Genomic DNA, 26,842 nt, shown 5'->3' on the forward strand with positions numbered 1-26,842 from the left:
TAGAAAAAAAAAAAAAAAAACCCACCAGATGCAAAAGAAGGGAGAAGAGCAGGGAGGTGGAAAGGAGAAGCAGAGATAATGTAGGGGTGCATCCGTGATGGAGGCAGGAAAGGCAGGACCTGCAGCCTGGGCTCTCATTCTGATATCCCAGGACCAACTTCTAGAAGGGAGCAGGCGCTTGGGGCAGCCTGGTGAATAGTTCTAGACACTTGGGGAAGGATGGTTGTGCTTGGGAGCAGGACTAGGTTGTGCCTGTGAACTGGACCCACCCAGCTGGCCTGGTCCTTAGCTGGGAAGGGTCTCTGTCCTTTACCCCAAAGCAGGGCCCTTTGGAGCATAAGTGTGACTGAGTGAACCAGCGCATGTGAATGTGTGGGGAAGGCTGTGAGGCCCCTGGCTGAGTTCAAGGCCTGAATCGGCACTGCACTAGGAGAGTGTGGCTGCTTGAAGGACTAGAAGGCTCTGTGAGGGTGCTTGTGTCCATGTGAGGCTGTATGTGCCTGTGGGAGGGACCCACAGGGTGTCTATGGGAGTGGGAATGGGCAGGAGTGAAAGAAAGCCTTTGGTTCAGGAAGTCTTTTCCTGACTGGTGTCTAAGGGACTGCGTGAGGGCAGATGGGTGAGCGGGGACCTGAGCGACTGCCCAGCCCTAGGCCCTTTCTGCAGGTGTGGAGCTTCAGGAGCCTGGGCTCTGCCCTCCTGGCCTGGCTGTCCTCTGGTGCCTACCCAGGAAGTCTCCTGGCTGCCCTGACCCAAGAGTGAGCCTGGACCGTTATTAGGAAACAGTGAAAAGAGACCTAGGCCTCAGGCTCCACTGGAGCCCAGCAGGAGGGAGGGACTGGGGGTGCTGCTGGGGCAACGCGGAGAGGGCGGTCCTTCCCCTAGACCTGCTCATCACACAGCCCCACACCCAGGGCCAGCCAGACCTTGAACCGCACACAGACCCTCCCAGGTCCAGAACCCAGAGGGAGGCGGCCACGGTCCTACCCTCCGCATTTTCTCCCTCCCCCAGCTCAGAAGGGGGCGGTGTCCACGTGCGCCAGGGCGGCCTTTCCCTCCCGGGCCCGAAGTCCCTCGGCTGGCCTGGAGCGGACTGCGGGGCCTCTGGCGAGTGTTGACCCAGGCATGTGACTCGGTGTGTGCTGTGCCCGCAGGAGATGCTGCAGGATAAGGGCCTGTCGGAGAGCGAGGAGGCCTTCCGGGCTCCGGGCTCGGCGCTCGGCGAGGCCAGCGCTTCCAACGCCGCCAACGCCCCCGAGCCCGCGCTGGCTGCTCCGGGCCTCAGCGGAGCCGCGCTCGGCAGCCCCACGGGCCCCGGCGCCGAAGCCGCAGCCGCTGCCGCCGCCGCCGCCGCCGCGGAGCAGGTAGGGCCCGTGGCCGTCGGGCAGAGGTTGGGCATCCGTCTGTCTCTAGGGCCGCCTGCATCTGCCAGTTCGCCCCGAAGAGGACAGGACTCGCTTCCCCGGGATCTGGTTGCGTCTTGGACTCTGTGCTCTGCTCCGCGGAGTAGGACTCACACTCTGCCTTCTGTCCCTCTTCTGCTTCGCGCCCTCGGGGCTCCTCTGGAACAGGCGGGGGAGGGCACCCTTTTGGCATCGGGGCGAGCCCGGGCCAAGTGTCCAGCTTCGACGACGCTGAGAGGGCAGGGGCGAAAGCCTGGCACCGGGAGGGAAGAGCGGATCCCAGCGGGTGCGAGCGGGGAGCCGCTGTGGGGACGTCCCTAAGAGGGTCTCGGTGATAACCTGATGATCACAATGAAAGGAATCCGTCTGTGCACGCCCTCGGCCTGCCTGGGTCTGCATAGGGTCTGCGGGTGCGCGCGTCCCTCCTGTGTCTGTGTGTCTGTCCGCAAGCCTGTGGCTACAGTCCCACCACATGGAGTGTTTATGTTTGTGTAGTGTGTCATCTACCCTGACACAGTCAGTGTGTGTCCTCTGCAGGCCGCTATAGCTCCGAAGGAGTGGGTTTTAGCTACTTTTTAAAGTTTGAAAAATTCACCAATGGTACAGTATAATTTTATGAAACGAAACCTTCAGGCAAGGAGTCCTGGGGCTGGCAGCACTCTGTATAGTTCTTTGGGTCTGTGTTCTCCGTCCTCAGGGCTCCGCATGGAGCCACAGCCCAGGCCGACGTAAGCCCCCTTCCTTCTTGCCCCTAGACCATCGAGAACATCAAGGTTGGCCTGCATGAGAAGGAGCTCTGGAAGAAATTCCACGAGGCAGGCACCGAGATGATCATCACCAAGGCGGGCAGGTCAGCTCTGGGATGTTTACTTGGGGATTGGAAGATGACTGGTGGGAGCGATGGGGATCCCCAGGAGCTTGCTTAACAATCATCTCCGGCTGGAGCCAGGGGAGCGATGGGGGTCCCCTTGGGCGCTCTGGCCTTAGCCCAGCGGCATTCTACCAAGGGTTGCGACTGGGCCACAGAACTTCACCCAGGAGATTCCTCCTCTAGGAAGCCCCCAGGGATGGAAGGATGGGAGGGGCAGCTCTATGCAAATAAAATGCAAATAAGGATCTGGGGGTCGGAGGTCCCACTTCAAGCACTATCGGGCCCCTGTGGGGGGCTGCTTTGTCCTCCTCCTATTGGGAACCTGCCTGGTTTATCAGGATTGCATTGATTGAGGACCCAGAGATGACCCTCAACAGATAGCAGAAGGGGACCTGATGGTGTTTTCCTATTTCCCTAACTTTTCCAGGGCAGCATGAACCCCAGATCTCTCATCCCAGGGGTGCTGTTCCTCTCTTGCCAGCAACCCCCTCGGCCAAGGGAACGGCACTGTTGGGCCCTGTGTGTGTGCTGTTTAGGGAGCAGCTCTCGGGTGGCTGCCAGAAATAATGATTTATAAAGTGGAAACATCTTTAAAATGTGCTGGTGTCTGTGGGAGAGAGCCTGAAGGAGAGGGTGAGAGGAGGGAGATGCAGAGGGGGCAAGACCAGAGACTGGATGGGGCCGGGAGTCTTGAGCAGGGCAGGAAGGGCTTGGCCAGCAGTTATCAGTGAAGGGGGATTGACCCACAGACAGAGAAGCTGGGGAGTTCAGGTGTAGGAACTACCCCCTCCCCACTTGCTCACATTTGATTTGTTCCCTGGGGACAGGGTAGGTGTGAAAATGTCCCCTTGCCTGGCTGTGTGCCCTTCATTAGGTTTTCCAAGGAATAAGGTGGTGAAGCATCAATGGCCAGGAATGGGGAGTCAGACCGCAGCTGCTGGCATCTGTGCAACCCCCAGGCAAGAGTCTCTCCACTCTCTCATCCCTACTCTCCTCATCCCTCTCTGCAAAACCATACATACAGTTGTATGCAAAGCACTTAGCATAGCTCCTGGCACATGTAAGCGTGCCCTAAATGCTAGCTAAAATTAATCGTAATTAGAGAAATGTCTGGCATCCGCTCAGCATTTTTCTTCTACTTTTTAAAGAACTCTGCTGACCTGTTCAGAGAACGGTGGGCTGTTCAAAAGAAACAAAAAGCTGGTGATTTGCAGTGTGTGGTGTAGGAGTGCTGTGGCCCCTCATGTCCGCTCCCTGGCAGGCATGCAAGGTTTCCTTTGTTTTTGGGGGGGATAAAGGTCTGGGCACTTGGCCACCTGCCCCAATAGGTGGCAAGGGCACCTGGCGACGCTATCATGAGAAGAAGCAGGGGGCTATCAGGGCCTGAATTTGCTACATTTGGGCGATGAGGAAGGAGGACACATGAGGGGAACCCAGTAGAGGGTGCCACTTGGAATAGTCCCTGAGTTCAGTGGGGAGCCAGGTGTCACAAGCCTTGCCTCTTTCTAGCTGAGTGCACTTGGATACGTCTCTAAGCTTCCTGTGGCTCAACAGTGTTGGGTAAAACAGAGCTGGTGACTGCAGACTTACCTGCCATCCTTCCTTTCTTGGTTACTATGAGACTCAAACCAGGGGTCCTGTGAGCTATGTATGGTAAATTGTTGAGTGGATTAAAGGTGTGAAGAGGGGAAATTTATTTCTTACGACTGCTAGAGTTGAGGGAAGGAAAGAAGAAAGAGAAATTTCCAGATTTTCCTTTTTAGGCAGCAGAAATAACCTTGTCTTTTGAAAATAAATGGCCAGCATGTTCTTGGGGGCAAGCCTGGCTTCAGCTATTTAAAACAAAAGGCATTTGTGATTCTCCTCAGTGGGTTTTCCTGCATCTGTATGGGTCCTCCTCCTTCCCTCCCCTCAATGGACAGACTGACTGACAGACACACACACACACACACACACACACTTCCATAGGTGACCAAAGCCAGGCAGATGTTTGTGCCTGATCTTAGAGATGGACCTCAGGGAATGATGATAATTTTTAAGTGGCTGTGATGAAGTTGGCCAATTATGGTTTCATCACACTCTTTCATTTCTCTGGCGGAAAGTTATTTGTGCAACAGGTCTAGTCCTTGAGAAAGTCACTAGTCTCATTGCCCCTCCCCATGGTTCTCACAGACCCTCTTTCCTCCTGCATAGCTGCTTGTTGACCTCAGAGACCAAAATCAGGGCTCTACCCACCCCCCATGATCCCCTCCTCCTGCCTCCCCTGCCTGGGCAGCCTTGGGAGGCATCTTGCTTTGTTTGGGCTACCCTGCGGACTCCCAGTTCTCTTCTTCGTTCTCTTCATATCTCTACCGGCACCCTTCCTGGGACACCTGCATTTCTTAGCAAAGGGCCTGGACTCTTCTCCTGAACCTTGAATCACAGATTCCTAGACTGCTAGAGCTGGAGGAAAACCGAGGGAACATAAACCTTACCCCAGAAAAGAGAAGGCACTTGGCTCTTATAGACAGAAGCAAGACTAGGCAGTTGCCGGGTCTGCACAAGTCAAGTGGATGACACTCCACCCCCAGAACAACACCCCACCCCCAGAACAACACCCCAACTTTGAGAAATTCCCCTTATTGCTTATTTACAAGGCCATTCAATGTGGGGTTGTTGCTCTACCCTAGGAACCCTGGCTGGTTAGAGGCCTGGTCATTGCTATCTTGTTGAGGGAGAGGCAGGCCCTGGAGAAGGGGAACCAGAATACTCTCAAGCTAGTTTGTCTTTGGGTCACAAGCCTCTTGCCTTAAGCCCTTGAAGGTCTGCAGGACAAGGAGAGAATCATCCACTTCATCAGATAGTGGTTTGGATTCCCAAACCATTGGATCTGGGGAATAAAATGCCAATCACATAGGGAGACATCAACTTCTGAATGCTCAGTAACCCCTGATGTCAGGTGTAAAATGGGGCCAGAATGCTCCCAGCCAGTTTCTGTCCCTCTCAGGCTCCTGCATTCACAAGTTTTAAGCTGTTTGCTGCAGAGAGCAGACCCCTCCTCTCTCTACCTCCTTCACATCCCTGCCAAGCTTGATACATGTGAGAAACTGCATTTTCTCCCAAACATAGATAAAAGTGAGCTCCACAAAAATTTAAATATAAACGTCCCAAAAATGAAAATTTCCTAACCGTTTGACTGCTCTCCTCCTAGGTCATGGTTTTGCCACCAGATAAATCTCCACTATCAGCCTTCATAGCCTGCTGAGTTCAATGTTGCTTGTGTTAGTGACAGTGAATTTGCGTTTGAAAAATGAACTACCGATGAGAACTCCTGTTGAACCTGTATTGTTTGTTATTCTGAGGCAAGGATTTGGCCCAGCTTAATCCGGGGCTTCAAAGCCAATTGCTCTCGCTCTGTATACAGAGCGTCAGAGCCCAGTGGCGTGGGTGATAAGACAAGTAAGGGTTGAAGACACTGGGAAAGTGGGTTGGGGAGAGAGTCCTTTGATCTCTTTCTAAAGTATTTTCTGAAAGCAAAAGTCTATCAGAAGGAAGTGTCTTAAAAAAAAGAATCTGAGAAGCAACTGATCTCCCAAAACAGCATCCATTCCACACACCCTCACTCCTGCCTCCCACCTCAGGGAAAATATTTCTTAAAAATGCTTTGAGTGAATTAGAAAACTCTGTGTGTGTGTGTCTATATAAAGTGGGAAAAAATTATGACGCTTTGCCATGCTCTCAGAAATAATTTGGCTCTAGAAAGTTTGGTCTCGGTATAGGCAGTACCAGCAACACAGGACCCCCTCCTCCAGCAAACTGAACCTTGGTTGATGGGCCTTAACCTCTTCCCAGAAATCTCTCTCAAGATTCCCAGACACTAAGGATAGAAAGAAGGGTGGGGTTTTCTGTGGAACCCCATCTTTTGCCTGTAACTGGTTCCTTTCAGACTCTGGGCTCTGCTGCCGATGTATTTTGTTATATATCAGTATATATGCGGATATATACAGTATCCGTATATACACGGATATAATTTTCAATGCCCATTTTATTGAAGTGGAAAATTCCTGCATAGAAATGAACGAACCTTAATTGTACAGCTCTAGAGACTTACACAAAATGAATACCCCCCCATCAAAGCACCACCCAGATAAAGAAACAGAAGCGAATCCTCTTGTGTGCCTTCCCAACCCCCCCCCCACCTCTTCCTCTCCCCTCAAAGCCCCTCTCCCAACTTCTCACCCCTTCGATTTGGTTTTGTGCCTATGTTTAAGGGAAGGCACATTTAGCTGCTCCTGGGGTTTCCGGGCCCTCAGAGAAAGTCGGATGCCGTCGGGTTTGGGGTTTGGCCGCCTGGCTAGGTGGAGAGAATCTCGCTGGTCTCCTAGGGCCGGTTTACTCCCTGCACCCCCCTTCTGGATTGGTGGGGGGCTCACGGGTCAAGGCCAGGAATTTGGCGACGGCTTTGGCCGGGAGCCCCCCGCGGCTCTCGGAGCCCAGCTGACCTTGCATGTCCCCTCTCAGCAGCGAGCGAGCAGTTGAGGGGTTGTTGCCAAAATCACAATGCCCCGATTCCCTTGCCCCGCGCCCCGCAAGCCTCCCACGCCGAGAAACGTCCAAGGAAGCTTATCTTAGCAGCTCATTCTAAAACCATTTCCGAGTACGAAGTTAGATAAAGGCTCCAGCCCGCACCCTTTCAGAGCCTGTTTCATGATCAGAGGAGAAACCCCCGGCTTTCATCTCCTCCCGGGCGGCTGGGCGGGAGGCTTGTTTATTCCCCGGCGGAGCCGTTTCCGCGTGAGCCCGGAGCGCCGCTCTGCCTGCGGGGCCCGGAGCCCGGAGGGGTCGCCAGGGGCGCGGACGGGAGGCCCGCCGGGCACAGGGAGGGGGTGGGGGAGCGGGCTGGACGGCGCGGGACTGGTGTGGGGGTGGTTTGCCGCGGGGTGTCTGGGACGGGCGAGCCAGCGATTCCCGGCCAGCGCGGGCGGCGGGGCACAGTGCGAGCCAGGCGGCTCCGAGTCCTTCCCTCTCCTCCCGGAATCTCCCTCCCCGACCCGCTGAGGTATTCATCCCCGCCCCCCCCCCCCAGGGGTGGTTTTCAGCTACATTTATGTCCTAAATCACAGAAACAATTTACATCGCGCCCCATCCTTTCATAGATTTCAGTAGAGAGGGCCTTCACAGTGGACGGGGAGTCCCGAGGATGCCACAGCTCCCAGACCCATCCTGCTGTCGGTGGCCGGAGCCATGCCCACCTGGTGAACGCTCCCTTGCTGGGCCTCTAGGATCCAGCTTTAGCCCCCTCTGGCCCAGAGGAGAGGTTTACAGGCTGCGTGGACCGTGTGCTTCCCCTGCACACGCAGCCATTTCCCCACCTGGCTGCGCCCTTCATTCTACTGGAGCCCCGCAGGTGGGGAAATGATAGTGCCCAGGGTCCCCAAGGCCTGCGTTCTCAGAAGCAGTCACCAAACTGGACCCTGCTAGATGGGGAGATGCTTATTCCGGTGAAAGCAGTGGAACTCACTGAGCCTCAATAGTTCAGCCTGGAGCAGTGGACTTTTGAACCCCTCTCTCAGACCAGATATCCCCTCCGCAAGGGCTCCTGTCCTAAGAAGAGGGGAATTAGTAGGCAGGGGAGGCAGAGGCTGGGGAGTACCTTCCTTCCCTGCCCAAGTCTTGGCAACACCTCCCGAGGGTGTTTTCCGTTGGGAATCTGGTCCATGGTCAGCTTCTGGGAGAAGCCAAATCACAGGACACCAGCTCAGTGCCTGGGGGAGCTGAGCCAAGGCTGCTTATAGGTCTTCTAAAAAGCATTTAGCCAATGTCAGCCTGGCCTCCTGAGCCGCCGAGATGAAGGGCAGTAGGGAGTAGGAGAAGGGGAGAGGCAGGGTCCTTCACCCTCCTCTCAGCTTAGGTTAGGGAGACAACCAGTGGCAAGGAGCCATTTTCTCCCGGCCTCCTTGGTAGATACTGGCCTAAGCAGGGAGGGGGTGGGGGCAGCCATATCTGTCCTCTGCCATTGCCACCTGGAGTGATTACAGGAGAAACAGACTAAGGCTAAGCGCAGGGCACTGGTGCCAGGTCAGCCCAAGCACAGCCAGGGCTGTCCCATTTTGTGGCAGTTTCTGTAACAGTTACAAAATGGTGGTCTGGAGGGGACAGGATTCTTGGCCTTCCCCCAGGGAGGAGGGGAGGTGAGGCAGCTGCTGCCGTCCCCACTTCAGCTTTAGGCCTATCAGGGAAGAGGCTGAGCTGGGAAAGAGGGTGGTGCAGGCTGCAGCTGTGCCCCCAGGCCAGGCAGGGACTGGTGAGCAGGAGGCAGGACTGGGTTCCTGAGCCCTCTCACTTCCCCTGTTCCTGGAGAGGGGGCGGGGTGGACATTTGAAAATGCTTTCAATTGACATCTGAGACAAATTCTTCCACACGGTTTATAAGTCCCTAGACTTGCTGCTAGAACTTCCCTCCTCCCTCCAGGCACGCACACATGCACACATGCGCACTCCACTGTGTACTGAAGTACATGCGCTCGCGCATACACAGGGCCAAACACCTCCCACGTCCCTGGCCCACTGCAGTGCTCTCACAGGCCTGTCCTCCCACAAGAAAGAGGGTGAGCAGGCTGGGGCTGAGCCAGGGGTAGAACTGAACCTCCAACCTCAGGGTCCTGGCTGGGGCTTGCTGTAGGTCTGCCAGCTTATGGAGGCCTTGATCCCTTCTGGAAGCCCTGTCCTGTCCAGGTAAGCTGGAACCCCTGTTGACAAAACGAGGGGCTCCAATCATCTGTTTGAGGTGTCTAGGGCAGCTTCTCTTGAGGTTCCCCTTACAGACCCTCAGCTTAGTGAGGAGGCAGAGGACCACTTGATGGCTTTCCTTGAGGGGACTGGTTGGGCAGGGTCCCAACTCAGGGGATTTGCTTCCTGACACCTTAATATCTTCAGTTAGGTTTGGATCGGCCTCTCTCTTGGGGAAACATCTTTGTGGGAGATCAGCTAGAAAGGGTGGGGGTGTCTGAGGAGGATTGTGAGGAAGTTCTATCTGCCCCTCTGGGGAGATCCAGTATCAGGGGTCTAGTGACCACGGGGCAGAGCGGCGCCCTTGTAGGTTTGTGTACATTCTGTTGTTCATGTGTGTGAATGGGGGTCTGGGGAAGCCCTTCTCTAGAATAGTCACTGAGCCTGAGGGTCCCAGGCTTAGCAAGGGCTATGGAAACTGGAAAACGTCCTATTTTTTTAGTGAGTCCATTTTCACAGAGGTTGGTAGTCCACCGGTTTGTGGAGGGAGGAGTGCAGTGAGGGCCAGAGGTAAGAGTCACAAATAGACTCAGTGAATCCACACACCAGCCTATGAGATAGGTGGTAATATCCCCATTTTAGAGATAAGGAAATCCAAGGCACAGAGAGATCCAAGCAAGTTGCTCAATGCCTCACAACTTGTCAGTGGTGGGGCTCATGGCACAGTGGTTCTAGAATCTGTGCTTTTCTCCATGAGGCTCCTGAACTGACTTCCCCTGGTCCCCGGTTAGTGTGCATAGGCCCAGGCAAGGTCTTCACACAGTTAAACACTTTTGCTAAACACTCCAAAGGAATCCAAAGACCTAGCAGCGCTCTCCTGTTTTCCTGTGAATTGGTTTGAAGCCTGAGGGTTTCCACCTAGACAAGGCCCAGAGGAGACACTCCACTGATTACAGAAGCAGCTGACAATGACTTTGAGGTCTTTTGCTCTGGCCCCCGTAATGGCAGCCCAGAGCTTTAGTGGTGTATGGACTGGCAAAGGACAGAAGCGAAATTAAGCAGCTAGGTTGGTGTTGAAATCTTCTCTTGTGACCCTGAGGGTTCCTATGCCTTATGTGCTCACAGCCAGGAGGACTAAATAGTAGGGAATTGTGTTGCACTGGGGAAGCCAGGTAAGCCATCTTCCTAGACACAGCTCCCGGGGCTCAGACCATCTGGTGCAGGCCTTCCCTTGTGTAGGGGGAGGCTGAGGCCAGAGAGGGAAGGGCCTTACCCAGCTTACAGTTCTGATATAGGGTCTTCTGTCCCCTTACCCCTGTGTGCCGTCTCTCCTGGTGCTCTATGCCTCTGCCTGACACCTTGGTGCCTCCCAGGAGGATGTTCCCCAGCTACAAGGTCAAAGTCACAGGCATGAACCCCAAGACCAAGTACATCCTGCTGATTGATATCGTCCCCGCAGATGACCACCGCTACAAGTTCTGTGACAACAAATGGTAAGAACCTGGGGCCCTCACATCCCCCGTCTTCTCTCACCACCACCATCCCCCCCCACCACCTGATGTTTGGTCCAGAGACTCACCAGTTAGTTCCAAGGATTGCCTGGACTGATAGACTTGGGAACCAAACTCACAGGGCCTGCAGGGTCCACAAATGTTTGCCCACCTGCTGCCGAAGGGGCCTGGGCTATAAATGAGCTGCGGTGTTTGTCTGGTGGCTTTCGAGAGCCTATTCTCTCCCTCCAGCTGTGGACAGATGGCATTGGTGACTATGCTGTGGGGTGACAGATGGACACCAACGCTGGATGGATACAGGCTCTGGTTGGGCTGCACTGGAGAGGAGGATGGGAGCTATTTTCTTGAGGGACGTTGATTTGGATGGTTACCACCCAGGTGCCTGGTCTGTGGTGTCTTCTGCTGCTTTTCCACTTGCTCATTGTCTGGCTGTGAGCCCTTCCTTTAAGCGGTTGATCCACAGTGAGGGGCAGCTGCCTGGTGGTTGGATGACCGAACCCTTCGGCAAGGGACTGGGAGAAACAAGTGGGTTGTAGGGTAAATAAACATTTACCCAGGGGCTGGGTAAATAAACACTGGGCTACTTTTCCCAAGGCCACCTCCTCTGTACACTGTGTATCCCCAGAGCCCAGGACGGGGCTCAAGTTGAGAGAGGGATTGAATGAATTAGCAGCCAGCTGGGATGTGGGCTCCACAGTGGGCTGGCAGTAGGGTCAGCAGAGACTGGGCCGAGGCGGCAGGATTCAGTGGCCAGGTCCTAGCAAGGGCCATGTTTCTATTTCTTCTCTCTTCAGGTTGAATTATCATTCAGAGCAGGCTCTAGCTGAGGGGACAGTTACCAATTAATTTCTTTGGGGGTAAACACTATATTGGAGACAAGCAATTTGAAAGCTGTCTAGGTCCTCTAAGAAGCTCCCTCCAAATAATATAAATTATAACAGTTCAAAATTGAAACGATAACACGTATAACAGAAGTGCCTAAATCTGCCCACAATATATTTGTGATTAGCCCCATTCTTTGAAGTAAATAATCACATCTGTCTGTAACTTCCCTTTCTCTTTATACTGCAATCAAATAAAAGGTTCAGAGTCGCGGCCCCTCCTCAGCGCGCTCTCCTCTGACCAACACTCAAACTTCCAAAGCCCTAAATTGAGAGTATAGGATAAGCAGTGATTCCCACCCGGCCCCCCTCAGGTTTATGGGGATTTGCTCTCAGAGGGGGCAGGGAATCTGGGCTTTTCCAGTCCCCAGAGTAATCAGCTGCTGTGGTTCTGTCTGCTCTGTTGGCAGGATGGTGGCAGGGAAGGCTGAGCCCGCCATGCCAGGAAGGCTCTATGTCCACCCCGATTCTCCTGCCACTGGGGCCCACTGGATGCGGCAGCTCGTCTCCTTCCAGAAGCTGAAGCTCACAAACAACCACCTGGACCCCTTCGGCCATGTAAGAAAGACACTGCCTGGCCTTGAGAGCCAGTCCTGGCGCACCGCACCGCTGGTGGGGGGCTGGGTAGGGGTGGCGATGTGGAGACTCCACTCCGGGGATCCAGCTCCGGGCTTTGGTCCGCACCTGGGCCAGAGTGAGGAAGGAGGCTGGGGTCTGAGTCCTACAGCCCCAAGGCCCTGCATCCTTCCCCTCACACTTGCTGGCTGGGTAACTTTGGGCAAGTTTCTTGGCCTTTTTGAGCCTTGGCTTTCTTATCTAGAAACCTTTCGTGGTTGTGAGAATTAACTGAGAGAATGCGCAGAAGCACCGTGCACATGGGAGGCTCTAAATAAATGGCAACGTTGACAAGGAAGATGATGATGGGTAAAATCTCTCTGCATCAGTGTCCCCAGATTTGGCCTTGCTGGAGCCTAACACATGTTAACTTTCTTGGGAAAGAGTCACTGATGAGTTCTGAGGCCTCTCTCTGGCGTGAGCCATCTGCCTGGCCTGGCAGCCCCTGCACTCTCGAAGGGAGGGCCTCACTCTGGCCCCGGTGGCCGCTCCTCCCTGGCCTTGCCCCGGACCTGGCTCTTACAAGGGAGACTCTACAGCCCCAGGGATGCTGCTGCTGACGTCCCATCCAGGCTGCTAAGGCTCATTCTTTCCTCATCTGGCTCTGGCAGGCCCACAAAAAGCGTTTTATGTGGAAATTTTTAGCTCAAGTGTGTGGCAAATGGAAGTCTGGGGACCTGGTATTATCGGCCAGGGCACAGGCCTGGCCCCTCTCAGCTACCCATCCTTACTCTGGAAGTACAGGGTGGGGGTGGGGTGGGGCACGGGAGCAGCAGAGGCTGCTAGAGGCAGTTGCCCAGGCTGTTCAAGAAATCCTCAGGGTGTGGCTGGTGGTGGGGGACACAGGGGTAGGGCTGGGGGTGCAGGGATGTGCCTCTTTTATACCTAAATTCTGTTCCTGAGGGGTTGCATGCACATCAGAATCCTGTGAATCATAGTTCCTCATGGAAAATGCCAGCAGTGGGTCATTTCTGAGTGGTATATAAGACAAGCAGCCCTTACTTCTAATTTTCTGAGTCTGTCAGTTCTCTTCTGAGTTGGTAATCTATAAACAAGCAACTAGGAGAAAGCTTAATTAGTGTAATTAACTCCTGACTTTTCCGTTTTTAAGGGGTGCAGGTTTTCTCATGCAATGCAGGCAGGTGCTGTGGGGGGCGTGGCAGAAAGATGCAGCCCCAACTTCTTGTGGGGGCAGAGGCAAGCCACCGATCTAATGGGAAGGGTGGGCCAAGCCCCCACCTCCCAGAGCACAGGGCCTTTTAACAGAGGAAGAGAAGGGCCTCCTGGGTCTTCCTGGGCACTATCCTGGCCAAGACTTTGCTCCCCACGGGCTCCTACCCAGCCTCCCTTGCTTGCCCAAGTCATGGCACCAACCTGGAGAGGTTAACGAGGGCCTCTGTGGTGGGTGTGTGGGAACCTCACTGGCAGGCCTGTCTCTGCCCAACACTGCACACAGGGACCCCATGGGACTGACCACTGGGGTGAGCACAGAGCTTGGCAAGAGCTGGATCTTGGAGTGAGCAGTCCAAAGTACCCAGAGATCAAAGTTCTGGCGAGAATGTTGGAGGCACGGCTTGCTACCATGGTTCCCAGCTGCAGGGATGCCTGAGAGGACTTGTCAAACCCTTACCCCCACCCCAAACCCCTGCAGAAGGTGGCAGGGGTGGGACTCAAGTGCTTGAAAAGTGGGGAGTTTTTAAGAAGTGGGAGAGAGACCTGGCCTTCCTAGCCCAGCAGTAGATTTTCCCAGCCTGGCTTGCTCCTGGGTTTGCAGTAATCCTGCATATTGTCTTGAGTCTGAGCCCGTGGGGCTGCCTGAGGGGCTCGTGATGTTGGGGCTGCCCCTGGCTACACTCACCACGTCTGCCTGGAGCTCATCTTTCCTTGGCAATAGGGATACTCCCCATACTAACTCAGCTCTCTGCAGAGGGTTGAGATGCAGAGCCTCCCCCTGCCCTGCATCTGCCCAGCATGAGCAGCTTAGTGGTTGCAGCTCCCCGTGTGTGTGGTGGCAGGACCCAGAGATGAGGCCATTGTCTCAGGGCTGGGTGTGAAGGAGCTGTCTTGGACCTATACCTGTTCCCAGTCCAGCGTTCTTTTGGCTTCTCCGCCTGTTTTTTCTCTACCCAGGGCTTGAGCTGTCGTATCTTCAACTATTTGGAGCATCCCTGGAGAGGGAGCAGCTTTTGACCATGCAGGCAAGGGCTGTGGAGGATGGATTCCTAGATAAGCCGGGTGGACCAGGGCTTTCTGCTTGTTGGCCTGCTCCGGTGCGAGTGCTGAGCCCTTCGTCACCCTGCCTGGCTTCTCAGTGCAGGAGCCTGGGAAAGAGCTATGTTGGGCTACAAGTCTGCCCCAAACAAGCCCTTGCTTCTGCACTGCTCACCTCCACAGATTCAGTTTTTCTTAAACCCTCCCGGACCTCGAGGCACTTTCCTCAACCAAGTGAACTTTGGACTTGTGGCTTGGGTCTCCTAGTATCTCAGGGATTTTAGCTGTTGCCTTTCATTTGCAACCCACTCCCAGGAGAAGGTTCAGGGTCCCAATGAGGGCCTGGGCAGGGCAGCCAGTCCTACATATAGGCCAGAGAGACCCCTCGGACCACACGGCCCACATGTTCTAAGACTGGGTTCTGCCTAGAAAACTCCTGGTGTGTGTTTGTTGCAGTCCGGGAAGGCCCTCTATTCCTTCCTGGGGTAGGTTCAGGGTATTACCACCAGTAATACCCTGGGAGTACGTTTCTGGGAGTACGCCTAAACCCAGAGATGGGCAGAAAGGATCAGGGGGTGCTGGGCAGGACTGAGCTGCTGCCTTAGGACCCCAATTCAGCTCCACTTCTGTTCCTCTGCCTAGGGAGGGGCAGGTGCCCATTGCTTCCTACTTGTACTGCCTCCCACCCCCACTGGGTCCTGGGCCAGGACACCAAGAAATGGTAAGAGAAGCAGCTTCGGGAAATTGAGGAGGGCCTCACTGAGGCAGGGCCTGTCTCCTGCAGCAGGACTTGGTGATGGCTGGGTCTTACTTTTCTCCTGATCTGGAGGCAGGGAGCCAATGGCTGCAGCAGGGTGTGTCTGTGCGTCTCTGTGTGAGAGGAGAGACCTCTTATGCCCCAGGACTCCCAGACTGCTGAGGTGGGAGACCAGCTTACGATTTCTGACACAGTAAGTCTAACTGTTCCAGAGGCCGGGTTGGCTCCAGGCTGGGGGTGTGGACTGTGGCTCTTTGGTCACCAAGTGGCACAACATTGTCCCCTCGGTGTGCCACCTTTTCCTCTGACCCCGGGCTTCTTCACCTAGTTAGTTATTCCTGAGCCTTGGGATCTAAGCTCAAACCCCCTTCTTCAGGGTCCCCATTACATGCTCCCAACGTGCCATCCAGCTTTCTGTCCTAGTCCTTACCGCAGTTAGGATTTTATTTATTCAGGATTTATTTATTTATTTTAGGAGTGAGGGGTGGAGGGAGAAGGAGAGAGAATCCTCAGCAGACTCCGCGATGAACACAGAGCTTGACTTGGGGCTCCATCCAATGACCCCGAGATCACAACCCAAGCCGAAACCGAGAGTCAGATGCTTAACCAACTGCGCCACACAGGCACCCCCTAGAATTTTATACTTATAAACCAGATTTGTTTTTGAATAGGAAATATACAGTTCCATGATTTAAAAACAAATCAATGAGTAAATAAAAAACGTCTGTAATAAACCGTTTTTTTCCCTCTGGTTCTCCATCTCCCAGTTTCTTCTAATCCCCGGCCACAGCTAACCGCTGTTAATCATTTCTTTTTGGCATTTCTTTTTGCATAAATGAGCAGAATGCAGAATCTCAAGTCCTTTCTTTCATATGCCAAAGGTAGTACACTATAAAAGCTTTTTGCACCTTGCTTTGTAAACAGTGTAAACACCTTGCTTTGTAAACAGCCCTCCATCGGAGTCCTTTTGATGTGTATTCCTGCCTTGGCTGGAGCCTTCCTAGCAGGTGGGAAAGACGTTCTGGGCTTTTCCCAGTCTGAGGGGTAGATGCTGGTTGTAGTTTCAGTTTGCATTTCTTTTATTCTGAGTGAAGTTAAACATCTTTTTCCCTCTTCTGTGAACTGCTGTTCTTATCCTTTGCTCATTTTTTCTCTCAGATTTTTGAGCAGTTATCCATTCTAGGAGCTTATATAAATGAGGAAGGCTTAGCCCCTATATGTGACAGGAACTGCTCACGTGTTTTCCCAGTTTGCAATTTGCCTTGTGACTTTGCCTATAGGGGTCTGTATTCCCACACAGAAGCTTTTGACTGAAAACATTGCTCTTTTCCTTATGGATTCTGGATTTTGAGTGACTGAAAGCCCTTACCCACTCCTTACTTTGAAGGAAAATTTCTTCTGTTTTCTTCTAATATTTTATGGATTTATTTTTACATTTAAACCATTGATCCTTTTGGAATTTATTCTGGCATTCAATAGGAGGTGCGAATCCAACTTTTTTTTTTTTTTTTTTTTTTTTTTTTTTTTTTTTTTTTTCTAAAGAGCTATCCAGTTGTCCTCACACGAATAATTGACTGGTTCTCTTTCCCTCCTGGCTTCAGATGCCTTATTTCTGTACACTAAATCCCCCTTGAATTTGTGTCTGTTCATGTGCCAGTGCCTTCGCTGTTGAGACTTCACGATAGGCTTTAGTGTCTGGCAGGGCTGGTCCCCCATTGCTCTTCTTTTGCAGAGTTTTCTTGGCTCATCTTATCTGTTTTTTCATATGAACTTTAAGAATCAGCATATAATTAAAAAAGAAACTTATTTGTATTTTTATTATGATCACTCGAAATTATAAATTGACTTAGGGAGGGATGGATAGGAATGCCTTTCTCTTTGTTGGTGCCTGCTTTTTGTTTTTCAAAGGTGTCCTCAAGTTTTCTTCATCACAGGGATGCCTGGGTGGCTCCATGGTTAAGTGTCTCTGCCTTTAGCATAGGTCCCGAACCCACGGTCCTGGGATCAGCCCAGGGTCCTGGGATCAAGCCCCATATCTGGCTCCCTGCTCAGCAGAGAGCCTGCTTCTCACTTTCCCTCTGCTGCTCTGCCTACTTGTGCTGTCTCACTATCTCTCTCTCTGTCAAATAAATCAATAAATAAATGAAATCTTTTACCCCCCCAAAGTTTTCTTCATCAGAACCTACATATTTTCAGTTAGTTATTTCATCTTAGTCATCACTATTATAAATGTAGTCTTGGGGTACCTGGTGGCTCAGTTGGTTAAGCACCTGCCTTTGGCTCAGGCTGGAATTGAGCCCTGCAATGGGCTCCTTGCTCAGCAGGGAGTCTGCTTCTCCCTTTACCTCTTCCCCTGCTTTTGCTCACTCTCTCTGACAAATTAAAAAAAAAAAAATAAAAAAAAACTTAAAAAAAGATGAAAATTGGATAAACTTTAAAATACATAATAAATAAATAAATAAGTGTAGTCTTTGTTCCAGTACATTTTCTCACTACTTACTTTTGCCTAATTTTTGGATTAGTGACTTCCCCCACTAGATAGGAAACCATGAGGTTTTAAGTCACCATTGTATCCTAGTGCCTGGCACTGGGTCTGGCACATTGGGTGCTCGTAAGCAATAAGTGAATGAGAGAACTGGCTGACAGGGTGGGATTTAGCTAGAGAAGGCTTGTTCTCTGCCAGGGGCTAAATTCCCTCCAAAGCTTATGCTGTCAGCATGTCAGTGGGGACCCAGGGCTATTGATCTCTCTCTTTTTACCTCCTTTTCTCCCACATTTTTTGCACCCTGACAATGTGCTGAGCCCTTGCTGGGTGCGTTGGGAGCTACAGATGCCCTGCACAACTCCCAGTCGGGCCTGGTGCTCTCCAGCCAGGGACATGTATGATCTCAGGCTCAGGAATTAGTACCAAAATCTAGCTCCACCTCCCACTGGCTGTCTAAGGTTGGGTAGGTGCCTTCACCTCCCTGAGCTGCAGTCCCCTTAGGCTGTGCCTGATGCACCCAATAATAATGCCTACTACACAGGGATGTTGTAAAGAGTACTTATTTGATGTGTGTAGGCTCCTCAGCACAGGGCCTGGCACATAGGTTATGCTCTGTGAACACTGCAGTGTCTGTGAGAGAAGGCAGAAAGCTTTCCGGGCCTCTGGGCTGCTGCCCTGGGAGTGAGGCCTAAGGCATACCTGGCCAAGGCCTCGTGAGTTGGCTAATGGGCTGCCCAACTCAGCTCTAGTTTGGGTCTTCTTTCAGCCAATTGCTTACCTTTCTGGGTCTCAGTTTTTTCCTCTTTTTGCGTAAGCTCTAGAACCTGCCTCCATCCTTACCTCTTCGCAGGACTGGAGAGGGTAAGAAGGATGATGGAGAAGGTAGTCTTAAAAAGTAAAATTATGACACAGGGGAAAATCTGGTTTTAATCTATGACAAAATGGACATTAGCCACGTTTGTGCGGCTAGCATCCAGATACACTGTGTTCCGTGATGGACGTAAGGGCCTGGTGAATCCTCGTCTCTCACAGTGTTGGGTTGACACCTTATCATTAATTCCTGAGCGTTTTGTGGAGAGCAGTGTGTGCTCTCTCAAAGGCCATCTGGACTCTTCTCAGGATTCTGTCTCCAGCCAGCTATGTGTTCTTGGGCAAGTCACGTTCCCACTACAAGCCTCCTGTTCCTCATCTGTAAATTAGGAGGTTGGACTAGAATGATTTCTAAGGTCTGCCTCTCCATGTGCTTATGTTCTGTGATTCTAATGCAGATAAATCTCAATTTCATTGGCCAAGCACGCTAGGGTGATCTCTTGAGGAAATGGATGTTTGGCGCTATCACAGTTTATTAAAATAGCATAGTCTTCTGAATTGTAGCCAGAACGTAATGAATCCCATGTCTGTAAAACAATGATGGGACCAGTTATGTAGTGGGGTTTGTTGATGTGGCTGGTCCACTTGGCCCAACGTCCTCTGCCACAAGTATAAATGTGAGACTCTGGCAAAGGAGATTAATGTGGCGCCTGAGGAACTTCCCAGTAAAGCCAGGTGTGAGTCATGGAGTTGGTTCTACATTCTCCTGGGCTGTTGGGGCTGAAGCACTAGTTTAAAAGTGCATTGGCTCAATGAGCAGGACCTTCTTCCAGACACCTGTCTGGGTTCCAGAGTGTCTGAGTTATGAGGGGTGTTTGGGACCACTTCTTAGTCGAAGGCCTCCCTTTGCAGATAGGGACCCCAATGACTGGGGGGAAAGAGCTTGCTCAAGTCTTGCAGCTGCTGAGCAGAGATCCACTTAAGCTTCTGGACTCTTCCCGACTTCTCTGTGTCCAGGATTGCACCCCCCTATGGCTCCTCCCTGCCCTTCACGTCTGGCACTTTCTCTCTTCCCAGTTTTCCCTGCCAGCCAGACTGGGTCCCTCCCCTAGAAGGTGTATTTGGCAATCTCTCCACCTCAGTCAATGGAGGACCTTGTCTGATAGGCTAAGGAGTTTGGCCTTTATCCCAAGGGGCAAGAGGGAACCAGCAAAGGTGGCATTATGAATATAAGACATTTATTGAGCTCTAAATGCTGGCAGGAATGGAGGGAGGAAAACTTGGGAGGCAAGAGGAAGAAATACAAAGCAAGTGGACAGTCCTCCTGGATGAACTGGAATGTTATAAGCAGGGGAGTGACCTGATCTGATGTGTAGCAGTGAAAATGGAGAGAGACAGGAGGAGGTAGCCCCAAACCCAGAGAGAGATGGCGGGGGTGGGGGTGCGCTGAATCAGGACTGGGCAGTGGGAACAGAGAGACATTTATCTTGTGGATGGAGTCACAGGACTTGGTCCTGGAGGTGACTGGACCTGGAGGTGAGTGACAGTGAAGAGTAGGGAGTTGATGGTACCCAGGGCTCTGGCCAGACTGACAGAGCCTAGGACTCCCCAGGTGGCCGAGGAGCAGGGTGGGTACTGTCATCTGTCTGATGGTATCCTTGAGGGACAGCCCAGCCTCACTGTGCTGGTGCCTGGCATTGCTTAGATCTGTCAGTCCACTGGCTGTTTGCTCCCCAAGTGGCCAGGGGCTAGACCTGCCGCCGGGGATGGAAGCACACTGTGCACACGTTTAATCTTGAATTTTGACCTAAAAATGCCTTAGAGGCTGCCTTGCACTTACTAGTTCCTGTCTGAGGGTAAAGGAGCCCAGAGGTACAAAAGGAGTAAAAAATATGGCCCTTTCTCTTTTTCTCTTGAGGAGTTCACAGTTTAATTGAAGGGACAAGCAGGAACTGGAAACCACTAGGGAGCAACACAACAGCCAAGTAGACAATGTGTAGGGAGGAAGTTTCAGAATCAGGGATTCACAACAGGACCTAGTGGTCTGGGAAGGCTTCCCGGAAGAGTCAGGTTTAGAGACGATAACCCTAGAAGGTGAGAGAGAGGGGAAAAGGAAGATCAAGCCAAAGGAACTGCATGTGAAAAGGCCAGGAGGTGGGACTCTGGGGACTTCTGGAGGCATCTTGGCCACCTCCCAGGGATTTAGTTTCCTGGTCTTCTGGGAACTTGGGTCCTTTGTGGACTCCTGCAGCTGGGGGGCAGTGCGGGGTGGCAGAATAACCTAAAGGGACTGAGAGCTGTTTCCCAAGACCCATCCCCTATCCCCAGCCTCTTGGAAACGGATGTCCATTGAGGCCTCCCGAGGCAGGACTTGTGTCCACTCTGCGTTTGTTTATCTGGCAGGCTCCCAGTTGGGCAATGGGTCCTCAGCTGCAGGCCCTGGCTGGGGGCTTGGGATGCTCTGTATCTGCCCTGAGAGGGTCCAGAGATTTGTCATGGGAGGCTGTCACAGCCAGTGCAGAAGGCAGAAAAACTAGCTCTGCTGGATAGAGAGATCCAGGCAAGCTGAGGAGCCCAGGGAGAGCCAGAGGCCATGGCCCAGCTGCTGCCCCACCTGCTCCTCAGCTGTGCCTGTCCCCTGGGCTTTCTCTGTCCCCAGGCCGTGCTGAATGTGGCACCTTTCCCTAGACTAACCCTTCTGCCTTGGTGTGCCCTAGAAGAGTCTGGTTCCGGCCCTTCCTCTGGCACTCTGGTCACTCAGGGTTTTAATCTGGCACCAGACCTGGGAACTGGGAAGATGGGAGCCAGCAGGGCTAGCCCAGGAAGGGGCACCCCTAGAAGGAAAGGAAGGAGAGAAGGGAACTCAGAGAGTAATGGGGCCAGAGGGCCAGCCTTGCCCAGCCAGAATAGGAGCCAAAGGGTTAACAAAAGCAGCGGTGCTGATAAAATGCCCCAAATTCCTGGTCCTGCCTCCAATAGGGAGGGCGTCTGGCAAATGTCAACGATAAAAAATACATTTTAATGGCACATGATGCAGCCGCTACCGTGGGGCACAGCCGAATGAAGCAGGTTTGGAGCCGCAACTACTGTATGTTACTCCCAAGGCTCCAGGGCCAAGCCTCGTGGGTTCTTTTGGTCTGGTGGGTCGACTCAACTCCCCAGCCCCAGGCATCCTCAAGGGCCTGTAGGTGCGTGGGGCCTCTGGCCTTCTCTGGCATTATTTCTAGAACTTTGCTATCTCCTACCCTGGCACCTGAAACTGTAGCTTATGACGGAGCTTCCCTCCCAGGCTGTGAGCAGCCTTGAGCAGGTCTGCCCGCAGGATGCGTCTGGGTCTCCCAGAATCCCTTCAGCAGGCCTCTGCAAATGTTGAAACAGATGAAAAAACTCCAAGTGGGACACCCTCCTCAGCTCCTCCCCCATGTTGTACACCCTGGCAGGCATCTTTATGAAAAGCGGGTCATACAGCAGTGCGGGGGGGGGAGGAGGGGGGTGAGGAACAGGAGAGGCAAGAGAGGACAGGATGGGCAGGGTGAAGGGGCAGCTGGAGCAGGAAACCTGAGGGAGATGAGTTATGAATTAGGATCCTATTTTACAAATATGAAAACTGAGGCTCAGAGAAGTCCAGTGACTTTCCTGAGGTCACACAGAGAGTCAGTGACACCCTGGGCCTTTGCCTACAGCTCGGAATTCCACCTGCTACACAGTGCTGAGGTCACTTGGGCTTTAAACTATTCAGTTCTCCATTACTGCAGTGAAACATCTGTGCCATCAGGAAGGTCTTGGGGCCAGGCATTCGTTCTGGAGCAGAGGGGCTAAGCGGGGGCCATGGGGGCTGAGCTGGGGCCCAGGAGCCTGCTTCTTTGCTTGGGAGCATTAGCACCTTTCTGGCCTGTCCCAGGAGTCAGACCCTGGAACCTGGGCTTTTAGGAGCATGAAAGCCAGCCTGAGGCCAGCTGACTGAGACCAGGGACGAGGGGGTGGGGACCTAGAGCTCAGAAAGAGACCCTTGTCTTCCAGATCATCCTCAACTCCATGCACAAGTACCAGCCAAGGCTACACATCGTGAAGGCTGATGAGAACAATGCTTTCGGCTCCAAAAACACAGCCTTCTGCACCCATGTGTTCCCAGAGACTTCCTTCATCTCTGTGACCTCCTACCAGAATCACAAGGTATAGCCACCCCCAGCCCCCACCACTGACCCTGCCTGGCATTTCTGTGCCATCAGGGAGGCAGGAAGGGAAGCCCCCATGCACGGGGCAGAGGCGCCTTGGACACCTGAACTGTCCCTCGGAGCAGTGAGAAAGCAAATGCTGAGTAGGAAGGGAGACCAGATTCCTAAATCTCCAGTGCGAAGTAATTATGGGGAATGGACAAAGTCGGCACTATAAGAACCAAGAGCGTGGATCTTGCCTTGTGGCTTGAGTATTAGGCCATTTTGTCCTACAAACTTCTTGGCCCTGCTGGGATTCAAAGATCAGACTCAGGGCCTGCCGGGAAAGGGGAAAGATTGGGGAAAGGAGCCTCAGGGCACGGTCAGCTGTGTGGGAGCCGGGAGACTGAGCCTGCGGTCAGCCAGTGGTCAGATGGGTCTACCTCCCACCCTGCTAAGCCCCTCCCCAGCCTGACTGCCCCAAACCACCTCTGGGTCCATGCATGGGCCATTCTCCCCTGTCCCTCTGCCGCTGCCCAGGCAACCCTTCTCAGGGGGCTTGTCACATCGTGCAAGGGACTGGCCAGGTGGGCTTGGGGGATTGAGGAAGGGCCATAGGCTGTGGCAGATTTCAGGCAGAAGAGTGACAGATTTGCATTTAGTATGGTCCCTTAGAAGCTGATGTGGCAGATGCCCTGGATGGGGTGACACAGATGTGAAGCTGTGAGAGGCACACAGATAGGAGAACAGGAGGCAGAGTCAGAAGGTCTGCAGTGAGGAGAATGGATGGGAGCCAGCAAGGAGCCAGTCATGGATGGAGAGGGCCGGGAGGACTCAGCAAGGCTGCCGGCCAGCTGGTCGAGGACTGGGGTGTACACCGTCCCTTGACTCTGCCCAGAGCTCTGAACAGTCTGGGACAGGGGAGGAGGACCAGCTCAGTCCTCTACTATGGCGACTCTGTGTGTCCTCTCCTGACAGATCACACAGCTGAAAATTGAGAACAACCCTTTTGCCAAGGGATTCCGGGGCAGTGACGACAGTGACCTGCGTGTGGCTCGGCTGCAGAGGTGGGGCTGCCTGGCCCGGGGGCGGGATGCGGGTCGGGGGTAGGGGTGCAGACTGGGTTCAGGAGAACGAAGGGTAACCCTCAAAGTTTCTTTACTCTCTTTCTGTCTTCCTGTCCCTGTCCTCCCCGCCTCACCAGCAAAGAATATCCTGTGATCTCCAAAAGCATCATGAGGCAGAGGCTCGTCTCCACCCAGCTCTCAGCCAAGCCTGACGTCAGCCCCCTGCACGGTGCCCATCAGGCGCTCCAGCACTACCAGTACGAGAACGGGGCTCACATGCAGTTTGCCACTGCTGAGCCACAGGACATTCCCCTCAACACCTTCCCAGCCCAGAGGGACTCCAGCCTCTTCTACCACTGCCTGAAAAGACGAGGTAGCTCTCTCCTAGGCTGGAAGCCCTAGACAGTCAGACAAGGGGTAAAGCTCTTCCTACAAACACTCTCCACCACATGTGCGAACATTCATGCTGTGTGGACACACGCCTATGCGTGTATGTGTGCATGTACACACACACATGCACACACATGCACATACCTGGTTATCGTGTGGCCTGGGAGAACAAACCTGGAGGGTTAGGAACATGGCCAGCTTAGTGCAGGGATGTTGATTCTTGATTTTAATCCTCACAGACCACTTCTGGCCTTGATGTCCCCAGGACCCCGGTGGGTACCCCTGCCCAGTGCCAGGTGCTTTTTATAGCCACTGCTCAGAGCCTTCATGGGGTGGGCACATCACATAAAGTCACATGGGCTTTGTGTCTAAGCCTGCGAGGAGGCCGACAACTCAGGGTCCAGAGGTGTGGGGACTGGAGCTATCATTTATCAAAGCACCCTCAATCCTAAAACAGGGGTGACCCACTCCAGACAGTCAAGCTGTCATGGCTGAGGACATCGAAAGACACACATAGGTGGTTTGGGGCAGCTGATGTCATCTTTCCCCAAAGAGAGTATCAGCTTAGCCTTAAAAGTCCAAGTCACCTTTTACTGATTATCGGCTCCATTTCCATTTTGTAAACACTGTTTGGTTGGAATCTGTATTATAACAATGCTGGGACTCCTTTGAACACATGTAGGGTTTACTTCCTCTACTAAAAGCAACAGGAACGTGCCTGCAAGTATCTTTGGCTTGCTAAGGCCTTCCTGGGAGCTGAGGATTAAGGCAGAAACATTGTGGCTTTAATTTTCTGGCTAATTCAGACAGATGTGGCCTCTGGGCCTAGTTTGGCCTGGCAGTTGCCTCCACTTTCCTTGGCCAGGGTGGGCCTCGCCTAAGAATGCCTGGGCACATTAAGGCCTCTTCCCATCCCCAGGAGTCATGGTGGCAAAGGATGAAAGCTATACGCCGCCTGGCTGACCACATCACTGCATGTCCACTGATGTGGTGTCCCCTGTGTCCTCTGAGCAGGGTCCATAATCTGACCACTTCTTGGCTGCTGCCTCCTTATAAAAGCTGTAGCTGATTAAAGTGATTCTGGAAGTGCCATGGCCACATGGGATGAGGGGCAAGTCCTAAGTGACAATGGCAGGCTGTCTTGGCATCCAAGAGGAGGGTTCTGGGCCCCGGGCTGGTGGAAATGGCTCTTCCTGAAGGTTTCTCTGTCTTCCAGCAGACAGTGCCCGCCACCTGGACTTACCCTGCAAGCGATCCTATCTGGAAGCTCCCCCCGCGGTGGGAGAGGATCATTATTTCCGTTCTCCCCCTCCCTACGACCAGCAGATGCTGAGCCCCTCCTACTGCAGTGAGGTGACCCCAAGAGAAGCCTGTATGTACTCAGGTTCGGGGCCGGAGATTGGTGGGGTGTCTGGGGTGGACGACTTGCCTCCACCCCCCCTGAGCTGTAACATGTGGACGTCAGTCTCCCCGTACACAAGCTACAGTGTTCAGACAATGGAGACTGTGCCTTACCAGTCCTTCCCCACCCACTTCACCGCCACCACTATGATGCCTCGGCTGCCCACTCTCTCCGCTCAGAGCTCCCAGCCGCCGGGAAACACCCACTTCAGCGTCTACAATCAGCTCTCACAGTCTCAGGTCCGGGAGCGGGGCCCCACTGCCTCCTTCCCCAGGGAGCGTGGCCTCCCCGCCGTGTGCGAGAGGAAGCCGCCTTCTCCACACCTGAATGCTGCCAATGAGTTTCTCTACTCTCAGAGCTTCTCCCTGTCCCGGGAAGCTTCCTTACAGTATCATTCAGGAATGGGAACGGTAGAGAACTGGACTGACGGATGACTCCCATGTCTATTGATAGCCCCAGGACCACGGTAATCCGGTGTTAACCTCTGTGGGTGGCCTGCGCTACCAAGAAACCCGGGAAGGTATTTCAAAGGGTAGGGTGTCTGCGTGTGCGTCTGCATGTTTGTGTGCCTGTGTATGTGCCTACGTTTGGAGAATATCCGCCTTCTGACATACAGCTGAGGCCACGACAAGGAAGAAAACCACAATTATCTAAGAAGTGATTTTTGGCTCTGGTACCTGGGTCCAGTGTTATCTCATATCTCCTGACAGGTACATGGATAGGACGGGAGTGGAGAGTTCATGTGAGTTACTTAAAGGTTTTGATAATATAATCTTTGATTCACTCAGGGGCCAGGTGATGAGATCTCTCTCATAGGGAAGGTTGGAGAAGACTCTCATTGCTGGGGTGGGAGGACTCTGTGCACATCTTTGAGTTCCTGGCCTTCTGGTAGCAAGAGAAGCTGAAAATCTTGTCTGGGGAGTAGGGGGCCCCTCTTTTGGCCTCTGGAGATTCCGTGAGATGACCTGAGACGTGCGTTCAGCTAAGCCACAAAGTGCTCTCTGAGAGTAGAGCTCACAGCTCAGTCAGTGGCCTGGAAATTGATCCCTGGAGTCCTGAGGTCTGAGGGATGACTTTCAGAGAAGGTCATGTGCTAAGTGCCACCTGATGGGTATTAAAACATTTTATTTTTTTCCTTCAAGAGGAGGGAAAATGCAACCAATAGCATCTCTGTCATCATTCAGGTTTTTTTATATGACACAAAGCCCGTCCTCTCAGCCCCCGACATGCAGTTTCCCACTCTCTCTGGTGTACAAGACTCGGCCTTTCAGGCACCATCTGCATCTGATGACTGGCAGTCATGAAACACACTTCACCTGGCAACGTCCCCAGGAGGCCGCATCGGAGCTGCTGCCAGGCAGAGTCTGTTCAGCTCCCAGAAAATCCTCGCCTTTGGAGCAAGAAAGCCCGACAGGAATAAAAACAAGAATCGAGCAAACATTCATTTCTTCCAGTACATTCAGCCAGTGAGCTCAGAGAAGTGAGGATAATTCTCCCGTGAGGTGGATCATATAGTCCCCAGCCCAGCTCTTCAGCGCGGACCGTCACCAGACCATCCATGTGGCTGGCGTGAACTCT

At 53.1% G+C, this 26,842-nt stretch overlaps 1 protein-coding gene across 2 annotated transcripts; it reads left to right on the forward strand.

Moving 5' to 3' along the window:
• Positions 1-1,157: 1,157 nt before the first annotated feature.
• TBX4 (T-box transcription factor 4) lies at positions 1,158-25,698 on the forward strand (the record flags this gene model as incomplete). Of its 2 annotated transcripts, none has more annotated exons than XM_080827397.1 (8): positions 1,158-1,364; positions 2,159-2,253; positions 10,355-10,474; positions 11,784-11,931; positions 22,272-22,424; positions 23,384-23,472; positions 23,610-23,845; positions 25,079-25,698. In XM_080827397.1, 8 exons carry the CDS (start codon positions 1,158-1,160, stop codon positions 25,696-25,698), a joined length of 1,668 nt encoding a protein of 555 aa, XP_080683523.1. The 2 variants fall into 2 exon arrangements, with proteins under 2 accessions (XP_080683523.1, XP_080683524.1); XM_080827398.1 differs by having other exon boundaries at positions 25,082-25,698.
• Positions 25,699-26,842: the final 1,144 nt, after the last annotated feature.

The sequence above is a fragment of the Martes martes genome (genome assembly GCF_963455335.1).
Source record: "Martes martes genome assembly, chromosome: 16".
Classification (NCBI taxonomy): Eukaryota; Metazoa; Chordata; class Mammalia; order Carnivora; family Mustelidae; genus Martes; species Martes martes.